Here is a 16,229-nt window from a genome sequence, read left to right as displayed (position 1 = left end):
AAACCGAAAACAACAGTTCTTTTGGCGGCAGCAAGAATTGATTCGTTAATCAACTTGATTAGTTTTATTCACTTGTTGTACCAGGATAAAAAACGTAATAGGTAACACATATCGAAACCCGTCTCCTGTGTGGTGACAGCCTGGTTAACAATGTGGCGCGTCGTCAGCAGCGCAACAAAGTCGGCTTTTGGTACAATCTCATATATATACTCCACGTCTCTAAGCTGATCTCTTCTCCCACAGTAGGCAAGATGTTCTGGCTTCCCGCAAAATTCAGGAAGACCGTTCAAGACGAAGATACGCATGATGGCGGGGTCCGAATCGCCTCTGATGAGAATACAAAAGCTAGTCGGAAGCAGGGTAAGAGGCATTTTTTTCATGTGGACATTGTAGTACATTACTTACGACCTAGACTTTAAAAACTCAGCCACGCCGCCTATTTCGGAAAAGTTTAATAAGAGACAACTTTTTTGTTATTTTTCCTTATGGATAGACAAAGAGCCATAGAGTTTAGTGAAAGGCTTCGTTTAAAGCACATAGTATAAATCTCTGAATAAATAACCTGAGGTATAAATAATGAAATACCTGGAGATTATATTAAGAAGTTTGCATGTCTCAATTTATTATACATACATAACATCACGTCTATTGCTATACTCAGATACTACCACTATCCATTCATCTACATTCAATGTCCTTATGCTTTCCAGTCGGTTCAGGGTATGCATAGTTTGTGTTTTTATTTTTCAGCAAAAGAAAAGGGGAAACGTACTTCGTTAGAGAATAAAGGAGCGACCACCTCTACCATTGCCGCTTCCACCTTCAGAGATCTCCGACGAAGAATATGAAGGTAACACTGATCTACAATAAATTACTTTTCTGAATTGAGTTTACAGCACTGCTACTACTACTCAAACATATCAATATTGTTATAAATTATTTTTTTACAGATATGTCAGCAGTGCCACACGCTAGGACTCCAGAACCTTCTAGAAGTATGTATGAAAATATTAATATTTTTACTTACACTATATTCAATTTTATAACAAGTTGAATTTTTTTAACTGTCTACTTCATATTTTTGATATGATTTTAAAAAGAGCAACACACTAGTTTCTTACCCGTTCTTCTTTAGTGGAAACTTCTTTCCGGGTAAATATTTACCGAATCTAAATACGGAAGAATGTCAATTATCCAAATTTTCCTGAACCTGAGATAATCTAATCACGTTAATTATTGTTTCAGCTAAACCACCGATACCATCTCCGAAAGCCCGGAAGCAAATAAACGTAAGAATAATTCACTTCTTATACATGTCATTATATTTTGAGAATACCTTAAACACTATGTTTGATCACTTATACGCACTCCGATGTTCGATACCCGCATCAGAAACATGTTAAAAAACGTATGATATGTAATGATATCTTACGAACCGGCATGAAAGTGCTTGCACTGTGCTAATAACTTGACAGGAATGAATAAAACGATAATATCTAGATGCCTGTATTAGAAAGACAAACAACAAATAATGCATTTCAGATGAATTAAATAGCAAGCTAAAAAAGAAACTACCCGTGCCTCCAACGAAACCCGTGGAAAAACTTCCGAAACCAATGCCTCCACCGCAAACTCAGAAGAAATCACTAAAATCACGTAAGTTGCACACTAACGGCTGATTAAAATTGACTATTCCACTGACTTACGCTATAATGGAAAGAAAATGGCAGTAAAATAAAAACTATAAACAAACATTATACTGATTGGTTCACCTTCTGAATCTTTATCTGCTATATAATTCTTAACCTTTCTAAACAAACTAACACTATTCGTCCTGTTGATAACTCACCATTATCACTGTACCTATAGGTCATACCGCTATAGTTACGCGCATGTATGTGTCTTTCTATATATATAAATAAGATCACTGATTGGTCATTTTTTAGAAGTATCGCAGTTTTGGCATTCATTGTAGGTAAAACTTTTTCAGCCTTTATAACGAATCCTGAAACAGTCAACGAGCTAGAGAATATCCTCAAGAAGAAAGGAATTGGTGTGTATACTTTTTTATGAACTAGTAGGAGCGTACAATTTACCTAGAGAACCTCGTGGCTCGCCGCAATAAATTAAGAAGTCAGCCATATTGGATATACTTATGACATGGCATAATGACACCCTGTAATAAGTCTAGTATTGAAATACATTTGAACTCAACGGCACATACACAACAGACTACAGCGTAATACTAATAATACTACGAATTTGACTCTACTGTTGGATGGCAGTGAGACAAAATAGCTGTAAATGATATCATGGGGTAAAAAAATGTAAACAAAGTGATCCCTAAACCAATTTTGAAAATACTTTCACTGTTAGAAAGCGATATTACCTATGCAGTTCCTATTCAGTTCAGTGCTACATAATTTATGATATTCTAGATAACTCTACCCCCAGACTAATGTGTAGCCGCGGTCGAAACCTCTACACATTAAATAAGGGGAAGGAAATTAGTTAAAATATTACCATTACCACATATTTTGAATATATTGTTGCATTTTATGTAATTGACAGATGTTAGCATATTGATATGTTTTTTATTTTCCTTCCTTGAATATTTATGTAAATGTTTGAATTGTTATATACCTACTTTGAGTATCACATTGTGAAAAAGGAATTCACTAGTTGCGTCTCTGCCTACTCCTAAATAAACAAGCAGTAAATCCATCAATCCACGGAATTTTATGGAAAACGGTTAAATGATTTGTTCATAATCCCAGGGCCCAGTGGAAATACAACGGCATCCACTCGCTTCAAGGAACTTCTACATACTCCAACTCTACCAATACAGCCTGGTAAGATATGCGGCCATACCTAAGCTATGCAATACCTTGTAATTCAATTCTGTGTGATGTTACTACTTTATATTGGCGGATCGTTAACTATCAAGCAAGCTGGATGCTTGACTCTTGAATTAATGACAAAATAATTATTATTCAGAGGCTTGTCTCGCTATTCATTTGTTGAAAGAGGCTTGCAAAAAGCAATAGAAGCCAAGCTGAAATGGGATTCTGAGATGGAGGTCGCGTAATATATTTTAATCTCTTGCCACCTCTTTTCGAAGTAACGTAGGTGATTTAAAATTATACAAGAAACTGGCTTCTTCAGTTATATGAACTGGCATAAAAAAACAAACACACGAACTAAGAATCTTCTCCTGTCTTGAATTTGGTTAAATATCCTATTGAGAGTGATTTTTTTTTAATCGCGATTCCACTCTCTACACTAAAAGTTTCAAAGACGTTGCTACCTTCATTGTGTCATGGCAAACTGAGGTATAAGTCGCCCGAAAAGTTTACCAAATTTATTTATAAAATACGAAAAACCAAAGAGATAAACTAATTTCATTACAATGTAAATTCGCAGAAACGTAAGAAACAATTACAATTTTTAATTCCGGTGTATGTCTTTGTTTTTAGCCACTCAAAAACCTACCCCTCCTTCGGCTGCAGCAAAACCTCCTCTGCAAACAACTCTACCGAAGCCTTGTGGGCCTAAAATACGTGAGTACTTAGGCATTAGATGTATTATATCTGCAGTAAGAACAGCCTTTAGGGTGGGACAAGCAGGAGGTCAGTCGGGGCGCCAGACTCTAAAAAACACTGAGGTTGCTGCGACCTTGAGCTTGGTGCACTGAGTCTGAATTGAAAGTCAATCGATGCCTACATAGGCTATTGACTAGAACATCCAAGTTGGCAACACCTTGAGTGTGTATTTCTAAAATTGCCTGAGACTTATTGCCCAGGAAGAATTGATGTCCACGTCGATAAAACTAAGGCACATCGATTTTGCGTCATAGTTGTAGAAATGTGTTGCGTCGATCTCAAATTGGACTAGTATAAAACGACATTTACTTTAGTAAGAAAACTAGTGAAAATGTCGCCTTTTGCACTTACAATTACTATTTTTACTGTATAATCACAATAAGCTAAATTCTGCAAATTTTTAAGGTGGAGTATATCTTGTATAGGACTATCGAAATATTGCAGCTAAAGTAATCCGCATACTGTACTTAGTACATATATATCGGAAGATCTTACGCAATATATTGCTGTAAGGACGTACTAGTCCAAACTTAACGTAGGAGCTATTAAGAATTATTGCAAGGAATTATGACAATCAATATGGATAAGCGAATACAAAAAGGCACAAACGCCTTCTTAAGGATTCTCAACTTTCACCAACTTGTGTCTTTTTTAAAGTCGGTAAAATACAAATTATATAAGTCCATTCTTACTTCACAGAACCACCTCCATCCATTACTCGGAAGCCAAGTCTGCCTTCGCCAATGGATGGTAAGATATCATTTTATATTACGTATTAATCATAAATTCTTTCGGCCCAATTTCAGTGTCATTGATCAATCCTAATTATGGAAAAATAATCCAAGCCAAACATGACAGTTTTAATGTAATCCTGTATTTTTTATGGCATTGTAGAATGCAAGGAAATAATTTTTACATTTAGACAGACAGACGCGGCGGGAATCTTTGTTTTATAATATAATATGTAATAATTTAATAAGCTTGGTTGTAATAACTCGACTATTTGTTAACAGACTTCAAAAAAAGGAGGAGGTTATCAATTCGTCGTGCTTTTTTTTTTTTTTTTTTTAACGCCACCTCATGTATCGATGTGCCAGTAGCTAGAGACTATATCTTATTCATTTTACAGCACCAGTCCCACCACCAATTTCAACATTACCAAGACCCACACAATCCGTACCAGTTAAAGGTAAGATTCTATAATAAAATTTCCATCGTAGTCCAGCAAGTTGTACCTTAATTATTTTATTGTTGGCTGCATCGGTGACGTAGTTGGACTTGCACACGGTACGAGTACGACTACCGCGCTGAGGTCCTGGATTCGAATCCCCGATCGGGCCAAAATTATTGTGACTGAGTTTCTCCATCTTAAAAAATTCTCAGGCGTGGTACAAAGTCAGGAAGTTGGCGATGTGACACCCCGTGCCTCGGAAGCACGTAAAGCTGTTGGTCCTTCACTTGATTTTTCCTCGGTCGTGTCGGATTGCCGTCACACCGTACTATGAGAGTGAATGAACAGAGAGTGCACCTGTGTAATGCGTACAAACTTGTGCACTATAATATCTCCTGCATGTGTATTATACCTATACTTGGCTAATCTTCGTTGAAATTGGCCGCCGCGCCGTAACCGAAATTCGGGAACGAAGGAATCGTCTTATTGTTATACCAATGATAGGATCGAAGTATTGGTGGTTTGAGCTTCGTGGTCCACCGATAGTAATTATTTATGATCATCGAATGTGGTGGGCAGTCCCTCACAACCTCACCTAAAGAAACGTCAATTTTCAAAGGAAGGAATATGATTGCATTGTTATTTTTCGCTCAGTATGTACTATGGTACACGAAGCGCGGTAGCAAAGTATTCTTCTAAATAAGCTCTTTTCAGATAATAATTTATTGATTCCTGCATATTTTTCTTCCCCATTTCTTCTAAGGCCGTTGCATTTACAAAGCCGGGCTGTTTTGGTATCGCTTTTGCAAAGACTTCTCGGTGACAACAGCAGTGGTCTAACCTAAATAGATTTTAATACTTCAATACACATCTAAATGCTTTCCAGAACCAGAAGAAGACGACTGTGAATGGGACGGCGAAGACTGGACATACGAGCCTTTACCACAGCAAAATATTTACAGCGTGTGATAACAACGAATATATGTCTATTTGTTACTTAATCTCAGAAATGGCAACATACGATATCCTAATCAGATCTCTTCAATGCAACAGTTGCCAATAGCTAAAGATTTATAATGTAATCTATAACAATGTATTTTTTATTTTAATAAGTACTTAGCAAAATAGCGGCGATAGCCTAGTTGGGTGTGGAACGGACTGCCGAGACGATTGTCCGCGGGTTTAAAACCCAAGCGCACACACATCTGACTTTTCAAAAGTTATGCGTTGATACTTTGTGAATTATTGCTTACTTTAAAGCTGATGGAATACATCGTGAGGAAATCTGCATATCTGAGAAATGCTTTACAACAATTTAGGAGGTATGTGAAGTCCGCCAACCCGCACTACACCAGCGCGGTGGACTAAGGCCTAAACCGTCTCAGTAGTAGAGGAGGTCTATGCCCAGAAGTAGTCTGGTGAAACAAAAACTCAGTCGCATTCACTTTTTGTTTTTATTGCTCCGTATTTCCCTCTCCTTCCCACCATATATAAATGATTAAGTAATTGCACAAATATATTTGTTAAAACCTCATACTTGTTTTATATCATAGTGTTATTTGAAGTTCGTTTTTACACAACTCAGAGAATGCCAAATAAACTTTGCATTTATAATATTATACCCGTGCTGTAAATACAGAAACAAAAGTGTGAGAGAGACAAAACGACCATGCGGCCTTTGCAACGGATATACTCATTGAATGCCTCAGTATACACCCGCGGGAAAGAGACAGTTATTGGTCGCGCAGTCGCTTCGTCTCTTTCTAGAGGTTTATTGCTTTCCCAGTTGTTATTAAAGTTTTCTTACAGAAAAGGAAAAATTGCCAAAATAACAGATAAACCCAAAAATATTTTATCTGAATTCGATGTAAATATTTTTACGATCTCCAAAATAAGACCCAGAGATACAAGTTAATTACCATTGCTTTCTGTCAAACAGTGAAACTAATTTTAACATGTACCGTCACCAACAAAAGTATGAATAAATTAAAAACATAAAAAATGCGACACCTCACAATTTTTCTGTATCTAAAATAAAGTTAACCCTGTGAAGTTTATTTTAGCGAAAACAAAACGATTATTGATACAAAATTAAAAGGATTTGAAATTAAGAATTTGGTCAATTCCTTTTGTGGCAGACTATTAGAGAATACAGTTCTGCATCAGCATGTACAATTATTGACTCGATATTATTGAGTTCTTATTCATATCATGAGGTGGTCTTCTCCATATATTTTAAGATTACAGTATCTTTCTCATCTTTGGGTCGTGTAGGGATATTTTTAATGTAACTAAGACTTAAGAAAACTACGTAGAATTAATTTTACTGTTAATATGTACAATGCATTTATTTTCATTAATTATAATATTTCGATAAACAAAACTGGTGCTTTATTTTCATCGATGATTACTATCAAAATAATATGATAATTTTATATTTTTCATGATAAAATACCAATAAAAATTTTAAAATACTGCCTGGCAAATGTTTAAAAAAATAAGGAAAAGATGCGTCTTTACTCGCGCTTATATCTTAGTGAACACCCTATCTAATAAATGAACATCGTAATCTATTCAGCCATTCCAAAAAAATATTGATAAAAAGAAAGTGTAACTCCCATTTACATTTTGTTATTGTGCGGGACTTGGTATCATAAAACACACACCTCAATTTATTTACATATAGATATATGCGGCAAGCAACTTGACCACACTACCACATGGAGAGGTCTTTTTTGTAGCCAACTATCGCTTCTTTTACGTACGTTTTATAGCATACTCTATAGCAGGACTTGCGAACATTTATCGCCATTTAAAAAAAAAATAATGTACCAGTAACCTACCATCCAGGGCTGGCTATCCGAATGCCCGTTTTTAGCGAACTTTTTTCATGACTCAACAAAGTTTTTGGTTAGCATATTATACGCGTGACAGAATTATTTTGTCACGTGCGACCACTGGCATACGTGCCAAAAGTTTGCCATCCCTGCTCGATACATTGGGTTAATATTTATTTATGGGAAACGTACTAAAAAAAATTACTTTATTTAATTTAAAATACTTTATTTGAAATTACTACGCACTATGTTATTTCATATCATCATCAGTGATTTTTACTTTTTTAGTGTCTTGAAGTATTTCGTCGATTTTGTGTAAATCTTTGAGGGACATCTGACCCGATCCTCTCTCTATTGGTCTGGGTTGGGACGGATCCGGTTTCCAGCCCAGGAAATTTATAATCTGGTAAGTAGCTGGTACACCTCTAGAATCTTTTCGGGAAATCCTAAAAACACATTATCATTAATAATGTAGATTTTTTCGTTTTTACAGTATAAATGTTTAAATTATTTTTGGAAGTATGTACCTAATCTTAATTAATTTTCCGTGTCTATATTAAGAAATGATTATCAGAACAAATTATATTGTTGATGAAGTGAGTCGCAATTTTTGCATATTTTTATGGAGGCATTAATTTTATTAACCGACTTCCAAAAAAAGGAGTTTTTCTATTCGTGTACTTGAGTTTTTTTGTATATAGCGTTGGAAACAATCACCTTTCCATACATCTCGTCGTATATTGCTGCGGCCGCGAATTGCACATCCTTGTTCAGCCTGAGCGGTCTGTTGTACGCCGCGTTGGACTCGCCCAGGGCCCTCACGTCCCTCATCACGTGCCACGCGCTCGGATACCACACCGTCAGCGAGTCCACGTCCACTGTCTGCAGCGTGAAGCCGGCGCTAAAACAACACCCTGTATGTTGTACATCGATGGCCGATTCCTAGCTAATATTACACCCTGTATATCAACGTGCTATTCCAATCCATACTGCCAGATCTGAGGGCGAAAATGGACCAGAATAAAATTTGTTCATTCTTATAGATGATTTAATTTTATCGCTTTATTCTTACCAATGTAGTCAGCGGTTGAAATTGTTTACAATTCGAATCATATACCACAACAAAAAAAACAACATCGTGCACTTAAATCAGGAATACGTACCAAGGCAAAAATATTTTAAATGTTATTATTGTGTAGCAAGCCTTGTTTGTCAATATTTGTATTGATGATGGAAAACATATATAAAATACTTACAGATTATTTCAGATCTTAACTTATTGCAATAAAATGGTCAATTTTATTACTGGTATGAGCCAGCTGCATTTTGCAACACCTATCCTACTAAATATTATACTACCAGGATACTACTAATAAAAATAAAGCATCTTAACCATATATGGTATCGAGCAAACATATACAAGACCGATCATGGGCGCCGGGAGTGGGGTGCAAATAGGTGCACATGCACCCCCCGCTAAAGAATAAATCACAAAAAATATAAGTAACTGAATAAATCTGCAACAACAGGAACTATCGACCACAAAGATTTTTTATTATGAAGCATTTTTAAAATCCAGCGCTATTCAAATTGGAAAAAAAATAAAAATCTTTATGATATTGTGTAGTGTAGTACAGTGCGAAGGTGCAGATGCCTAATGCTAATCTTGTGAGCGCTCATGAGACCTATAATTTCGATAGCTTTCATAAATAGTAATAGTTCCTTAAATATTATTTATTAGTATGTTAGGTACTTACGCAGTGAGCAAGCCGCCAATGTCCCTTATCCTTGTAAAAGGTGATATATGTGGTGAGATGCCGCCACTGCGCTCCGTCTCTGCCAATTGCAGCGACTGTCGTAGTTCTATCAGTGTATCACCGCCGAAGACGCACGCCATGAACACCTGGAACCAACACAGTATACAACAACAATAACACTTACAAATCTCAGCCCCATAGAACGTTATATGGCTCCAGTGGTGGGCTTGACTGGCGTAAGCAGTTTTGTCGGTATGTTAGGTTTAGGCACTATGATAGGTTAGCAGACTGATGACATAATAAAGGTCTTTTGCTGGGCACCGTACAAGTGTACTATAGCGCGAAGACCCGGGCAGTTGCCTGATATCTCTGATGGTAGCCTGTCGACCAATCACAATCGAATGACTCAAACATTAATGTTCTGTTTCATGCCACTTTCAAGGAGAACTGGCTAAGATATGATTTATCTAGCATAGTAAGTATAAGATATTACAGTTTTAAGTTGCAAAACAGACAGATGGACTGTTGCAAGCGATCATTATAACCCATCAACATGGAAACTGGCAATAATGTATTGTTTTTTTTTGAAGATTTCTGCTACCTATCCACTTCCCATACCAATGCCATCCGCAACACTCTTATTCTAGCTCATTGCATCAATCATTCCAACCTGAGAATCAAACCTATACTAATGCTGATGAATTTCCTATCATAATACACTTACACCATCTGGTTGGAGACACTTCATCACTCTGTCAAAAAGTCCTGGCAAATCATTGACCCAATGCAATGCAAGCGATGATACCAGTAGGTCAATACTGTTCTCTGGGAACTGAAAGTAAGTTATAATATTTATTGGCACTAATTCTATTAAGTATAAGATAATCTTTTATACAAATTATTTTATATAAAAAATGCAAATTTAACATTGCAACATTTATGACTTAATTTTATGAAAATAATTATATATTATATAGGGCCTGGATATAATTATTTTCATAAAATAGTTGTAGAAAAACTAAACAAGTGTTTCAGGATAGTAAGCACAGTATGGAGGATGTCATAATTTTAAATTCCAGGAAGTGTGGTCACCATAAATGGACAGTTGTGAAAATATCCAAGACAAAAAAAAATCTCGAATTTATTTTGTTGATTTATTAAATAAAAGATCAGTATAATCCCTATAAAAAAAACACTCACATCAAAACTCTCCTCATCCATGACCATCTTCTCAAACTTTACATCATCACCGACAATAGCCTTGTCCAGATGGGTCTGTGAGGTGTCGCATAGAGTGACTTTTTCCACACTGTCAGGAAGAAAGTGTCTCGACACATAGCCTCTGCTTGCACCTGCAATTCAAGAATATGCCACTAATTTATAAAAGCTAAAGGGCCTTCTCTCTATCTGGATTCTATTAGTTGTTGTAGCTTAAGTACAGTCTGTCACATAGTAGCTCAGCAAACTCAAAACTTCAAATCAGTTTTAGACTTTTGTCCCTAATATTTTTTTTCTTCACAATAGTAATAAGAATTTACTCTACTTTATATGAACAAATTATTTTGTTTTTCAATTATACTTAATGTATATAGGTGTATTGAATTTTGAAATTTTTGCAGCTATTTATATGGCTGACTGTATAAATCTTCTGGTGTTTATGGTCAGTCGATATCACTTCATACTAATTATCCCATTAGAATGTTTAAAGACTCAACACAATAAAACCATTGTAACTTTTTTTTGGCTATTTCTACATCCCTGACTTCGTCTCATTTAGCAAATAACTTCTATCTCCTTACCAAGTTCCACTGCATTCTTAAAAGTCCTTTTAATATCGAAAACACGGTCAGCAGTCCGCCATCCTACCTCTTCTTTGATAAATTCAGCTAAGTGATAATCATCTCTCTGTGCGGATCTCTCCCTTTGTAATAACTTCGATTTTCTGTCGAATATGTTCATACTATGGTACACAGAGCTGGCAGTCTTTTTCTTAGCTGCATTTGAGTTATTTCTTACGGGTACAACATTACGTAAACATCGGCTTTCAAGTAACAACGTATTGGAGGTAAATAGTCTAGACAGACTGTGGGAAAGAGTGATTTGTGACATTTTATGTGAAATATTATAAATTATTGGCACTAACAAATCAATTCTACTGTATCGAACACATTATTCATAATTTATTTATTTACTAGGTTATGTTTTCATTTTATCATATGTTATTGACACTTGACATATACGTTTTAAACCAGTCGCATAAAAAGATGCCAATATAATTTGATTATGATCAATTAAATATCTCAAATTATATACTTATACAAGACACATACTTAATAATAATACAATTTAATTATTTATGTGGCTAATTAGTCATAAAACAAATAGAAAAAATTAAATTAAAAGTCATTAAAATTCTGAACGCAACTCCACAATCTTTGACAATGTCACACTGACACAATCTTTGATGTTGAATTGTTGCCAAAATTGTTCTTAGAAAAATTGTGTTTCGCACCAAAATAATAATTAAATAAAATCATAATTGATTTTAAAGCAAAGTAACTATAACTACGTACGATAATTAATCTTAATTTTAATACTTATTCAGTTTATGTTTTAACCATTATTTATATTTATAGATGTGGCCCATAATAATGCAATTTTTAAGGAGCAATGCGCCGTATATAACTTTACCGGTGGCTGCAATTGTCGGCGTAATAGGTTATAATTTGGAGAGCTTATTGTCCGACCGATATACGCCTTATAATAGTAAGTAAAAAGTCAAAATAAACCTTATTTTACATATGTGCAGTTACTATATTGTGCACCTAGTTAGGGTGACAGCGATAAGTACTGTATTCTTAAAATTAATCGGCTTCTTTTTTGGAGTTCTGTACCTCAAAAGGAACCCTTATAGTATCCCTTTATTGTCTGTCCATCTGTCAGGAACCTTTACTCAGGAATACAGAGAGGTATAAGGTTAAAATTTATATCAAATAATTTACAACCATTTTCAGCTGTAATGCAATCAAGCTTGTAAGTCAAAGTTTGTTCCACATATTTTGTGAGTTCACAAGGGAATCATCAATCATCAATCAAAGGGAATAGAAATTATAGGGCACTTCACATTCACCAAGCATCAAGAAATTTGCAAAAAGCAATGTCTTAAAGCAAATCTAAGGACAAAAACTGAAAATAGCAAATATGTATTGTAATAACAAAAAAGAAAGGAAAATTAACCATTACAAATTTATTGTTGGTGCAATATCCATATCTAGAGGTCAACAGCAAAATTAAGTTTGAACTTATATACTTGGATCCCTTCCCAGGGTTCTGAGGGTATAGAGCACTCGCCCAAAAGTCCAGTGTGTTGGTATAAGCTGGCTCTTGTCAGGCTAACCAACATAATGTTGGATTATAAAAAAATACAAATTTGTACTAAACATTAACATGCGAGTATGACTTACTCATCAAGTTTTATAGTATATTTTATATTTATTTAGTCTGGAATATTATATGGCTTGATCAATCAAGCCAGTTAAGAGTAAGCAATAAAGTTATTTTTATAAGTATTAACAGCCATGACAGTTGGGATGGTGCAATGTTTTTTATCATAATATTATGCAATAGATTAATTTCAAAATCCATAATTATATTCAATACCAATTTGTTTTATTTATTCCATTTTACAGAACCAGTGCAAGATCAAAGACTGGAAAGACTCACAGATGAAGAGGTCCTTAAAGACCCAACAAATGTACAGAAACTTAAATACAAAGAAAATGTACTCGGCAAGAATGTATCACCATCATTGCAGAAAAACTAGATCGTTTTTAAATAGAATTTGCAGATAAAACATATCAATTGAAAAATTATTGCCCTTTGAGTTTTTGATGTATTGAAATCTATATCTAATTGTTTATTAATTGAGATAACATTTTTATCATGTTATTTTTCAAGAAGCTTAAATGCAGTTTATACTTTCTACAGAATAAAAACAGTTTAGAGTTCAGATAAACTGAGATTCACTGCTAGTCACAATCTATATTAATTAGTATTTAGTTGTGTGTAACCACAGTTTGTCTGCAAGTTCTATGAAAAAATGTAATTAGCTAAGTAATTTATTTGCAATTCAAAATACCAGCCATATTGTAGGGCTTCAAAACTTCATATCACAAATCTTGAAAGGTGCATACAAAATTGGCGAATGTGCGGCGCGTGCGCAGAACTTTTATTGTATTTTAATTGCTTGATTGCAAAGGAGCGCACATATTCTATACAATGCGGCCTTTAACACCTTGTTTTAAGGTTACTTTTGATGAATCAAAATAACCGTCACATTTAGAAGCTCCCTAATAATGAAAATAACATGTGAACTTAAAAGTTCTCATTTAGCACCTACGCTCATGGCTTTTTACTAACTGATACTGATACCCATACAAACGGGTATAAGAAACTACTAGAAGGCTTGGTCCCGGAGTCGATTTGTAGGTCCGGGAATCAAGAAATATTGTGCAAAAATTACAACAGCTATTGTATGATATAATTCCATCGTCACGAAATATAGTTTAGTATGAAATGGATAGTCACTATTGAATAGTTGTAAATATTTGTTGAATTATATTTTTTATGCAATATTTTGTTTTATTAAATATATAAAACATTTTCGCCCCTATTCATAGACGTTATTTATCTATATCTATCTCTGTTTATCTGACACCTTGCTGTTTATTCAGATTTGTTTATCTGACAGCCAACTAGATTAAATTTGTATTTCAATATTAGCCAATCACAACGGCCCTATGTCTACGCACTGCGAAGGCTGCCATGCCGTCAGCACTGAGAAACAGACTTGTCACAGCAATGCTCCGTCCTTAGATAAAGTTTATGAATACAGGCGTTTGTGTACATATCCACTTCGTTTAACGTTTTCATGAACTCTGATAGGTAGTAGTTATGAGGTAGGTTGAAATTAACCACAAATAAACCTTATAACGTAAATACTTTATTCTTTATAACTATACGAGAATATTAAACAATGTACCATCAGATACGTAAGGAACGAAACACTATTTACAACAAAATCCATTTTAACAAGTCATTTTTTGTTATGGTCTAATTTTGGTAATTATAAATATAGTTTTAAAATATCTGAGTTTATGTTCGATATAATATATAATAAAACAGTCGAACAAAAAATAAAGAAATACCACCCCCGCATTTTATTCTTAAAATTGTAGTTAAAGACATCGACTGCACGGACTTATTCAATCCTATGATTAGTGAGCCTATTATATCAGGGACAAATTCCAGACTCCAGGCTGGCACTAAACAAAAAACCCAATATCACTGCGACCCAGAACTCAAACCCGGGATTTCAGAACGGTGTCCTACTGCGCACGCAATACAACTACACCACCGAGACGCTCGGAACAGAAAATATGATAAACATCACCTTTTGAGACCATTTTGCATCTACATATAAAAACACGATGCACCTTCTGCCATAATTATTAAATTATAAAATATACATTGAGCGATCATAACTCAGACAAGCATTTATAAAATACCCCAATTTGACCATTAACAAAAGTGTAACTATATATATCAGTATTACAGGCGGAACCCAGACTTCATTTTGATAGCATTTATTATACATCTCGCAAAAGCATTAGATAAAAATATTGTTATAATGAGTTATAAATTCAAGACTTAAACTATTATTTTGACTAAATTTTATCTCTGTGTACCAAACCCAACCTACAAATCCCTGGATCCATCTCTGAACATTATGAACGTCGACAAAATAATTTCCTTTTTCTAGAAACCAAGTATATACAATCTACATGTCATAACAAGAAATATAGATATTTATGTAAGAATATGTATTGCAAACCAATAATTGTCTATCGCGTTCACGCACCGCTGTAATGTATAAAAACTGAATAATACATCGTGGTGGAGGTCGAAATGTTATATATTATATAGTATTTTTAATTGCCACGAAAACTATACAAATAATACGATTGGACTAAAAGAGCAGAGACCTAAGAATTTTATCTTGAAAATAAATATCATTCGGACTTCTCCCACGTGAACACTTTGCGGAATAAAAAAAACATTGTTCACTTTTCCGGGACTAAATGGGGCTTATGAAATTCCGTAACAAAAGAGGTCTTTACCTTAGATTGGCCAGATATACATAGCTTACCAATAGTAAAATTATGTCACCTTTTCATTAAATATAATACGACATTTCTATATTTTCCTATTTCGTTAATGAAATACATGAGACATGCACGAAGCCAAATCGTCCATCTCTGTGTAGTCGAACGCTAAATGGTCATCTTACTATGTTTTATATCTAGAATTATATTGCTTGACCTGAGAGGGTATTAAATTTTCTCCAGTTCTGCAAATACCACAAAATCCGTTTAAATAGTTTTAGAGCAATTAATAATTACATTAAAGTTGAAATTATATTCACTTGAGAAGGAACAAATTGGCTTCGGTTCTTCAAATACACCCTACTCCATATAAGCAATTAAGGACATATTCAGGTGAGTTCCGTATTTTCCTTCTGAATACAGCCCTGTTGCATGTAAGCAATAAGGGATAAAACACATTTATGAGAGCTGTATATAGTCGAGCAAGATAAAATATTCTTATTATTTTAATTATAATATAAACTAACAATTAATTATCGTCTTAATAGCCGGTCTTAACTATGCTACCTTCATCCGCTTTGTTCGAAAATAGTCAAGTGTTTTTACAGATGCGTTAAATTACAATTATTATAAATATTAATTTTTACGTGCTTATTTATGTATATTATATATTTCATTTCATTTATTTTATTTTATTC

At 34.5% G+C, this 16,229-nt stretch overlaps 3 protein-coding genes and 1 long non-coding RNA gene across 6 annotated transcripts; 2 read left to right on the top strand and 2 right to left on the bottom strand.

Moving 5' to 3' along the window:
• Window positions 1-242: 242 nt before the first annotated feature.
• On the top strand, window positions 243-7,156 carry LOC119190947 (gibberellin-regulated protein 14-like). 3 transcript variants are annotated; one of them, XM_037444504.1, is made up of 11 exons: window positions 243-360; window positions 751-850; window positions 951-995; window positions 1,246-1,289; window positions 1,543-1,656; window positions 1,991-2,053; window positions 2,778-2,852; window positions 3,477-3,560; window positions 4,302-4,352; window positions 4,732-4,791; window positions 5,660-7,156. In XM_037444504.1, the coding sequence occupies exons 5-11, from the start codon at window positions 1,617-1,619 to the stop codon at window positions 5,740-5,742; spliced, it is 456 nt and encodes a 151-aa protein (XP_037300401.1). In that variant the 5' UTR covers window positions 243-360; window positions 751-850; window positions 951-995; window positions 1,246-1,289; window positions 1,543-1,616; the 3' UTR covers window positions 5,743-7,156. The 3 variants fall into 3 exon arrangements, with proteins under 3 accessions (XP_037300401.1, XP_037300400.1, XP_037300402.1); XM_037444503.1 differs by having other exon boundaries at window positions 249-360; window positions 1,976-2,053; XM_037444505.1 differs by lacking the exon at window positions 1,991-2,053 and having other exon boundaries at window positions 249-360.
• A 663-nt stretch (window positions 7,157-7,819) lies between these two features.
• Window positions 7,820-11,614, bottom strand: LOC115447184 (arginine-hydroxylase NDUFAF5, mitochondrial). Its single transcript, XM_030174165.2, is given in 7 exon segments — window positions 7,820-8,041; window positions 8,043-8,056; window positions 8,328-8,511; window positions 9,368-9,513; window positions 10,092-10,199; window positions 10,568-10,719; window positions 11,167-11,614. Coding segments are annotated over 7 exon segments (1,095 nt in total). The 5' UTR covers window positions 11,477-11,614; the 3' UTR covers window positions 7,820-7,860.
• A 193-nt stretch (window positions 11,615-11,807) lies between these two features.
• LOC115447185 (small integral membrane protein 12-A) lies at window positions 11,808-13,999 on the top strand. The gene is made up of 3 exons (XM_030174166.2): window positions 11,808-11,922; window positions 12,004-12,133; window positions 13,057-13,999. Exons 2-3 carry the CDS (start codon window positions 12,004-12,006, stop codon window positions 13,188-13,190), a joined length of 264 nt encoding a protein of 87 aa, XP_030030026.1. The 5' UTR covers window positions 11,808-11,922; the 3' UTR covers window positions 13,191-13,999.
• Window positions 14,000-14,349: 350 nt separating this feature from the next.
• On the bottom strand, window positions 14,350-15,883 carry LOC119190948. The gene is made up of 2 exons (XR_005113306.1): window positions 15,852-15,883; window positions 14,350-15,748 (listed from the first exon to the last, which is right to left on the bottom strand). It is a non-coding gene; the product is annotated as an uncharacterized LOC119190948 (long non-coding RNA).
• Window positions 15,884-16,229: the final 346 nt, after the last annotated feature.

Source organism: Manduca sexta, chromosome 28 (genome assembly GCF_014839805.1).
Source record: "Manduca sexta isolate Smith_Timp_Sample1 chromosome 28, JHU_Msex_v1.0, whole genome shotgun sequence".
Taxonomy (NCBI): Eukaryota; Metazoa; Arthropoda; class Insecta; order Lepidoptera; family Sphingidae; genus Manduca; species Manduca sexta.
Note: the sequence above shows the minus strand (reverse complement) of the source record. Positions and strands in the feature narration are given on the sequence as shown.

Coding starts and splice junctions, on each gene's coding strand:
- LOC115447185 (XM_030174166.2), top strand. CDS start 12,004: ATGTGGCCCATAATAATGCAATTTTTAAGGAGCAATGCGCCGTATATA. Junction 12,134..13,056: donor CCGATATACGCCTTATAATA/GTAAGTAAAAAG, acceptor TCCATTTTACAG/AACCAGTGCAAGATCAAAGA.
- LOC119190947 (XM_037444503.1), top strand. CDS start 1,617: ATGCCTCCACCGCAAACTCAGAAGAAATCACTAAAATCAC. Junction 2,054..2,777: donor CCTCAAGAAGAAAGGAATTG/GTGTGTATACTT, acceptor TCATAATCCCAG/GGCCCAGTGGAAATACAACG. Junction 3,561..4,301: donor GCCTTGTGGGCCTAAAATAC/GTGAGTACTTAG, acceptor CTTACTTCACAG/AACCACCTCCATCCATTACT.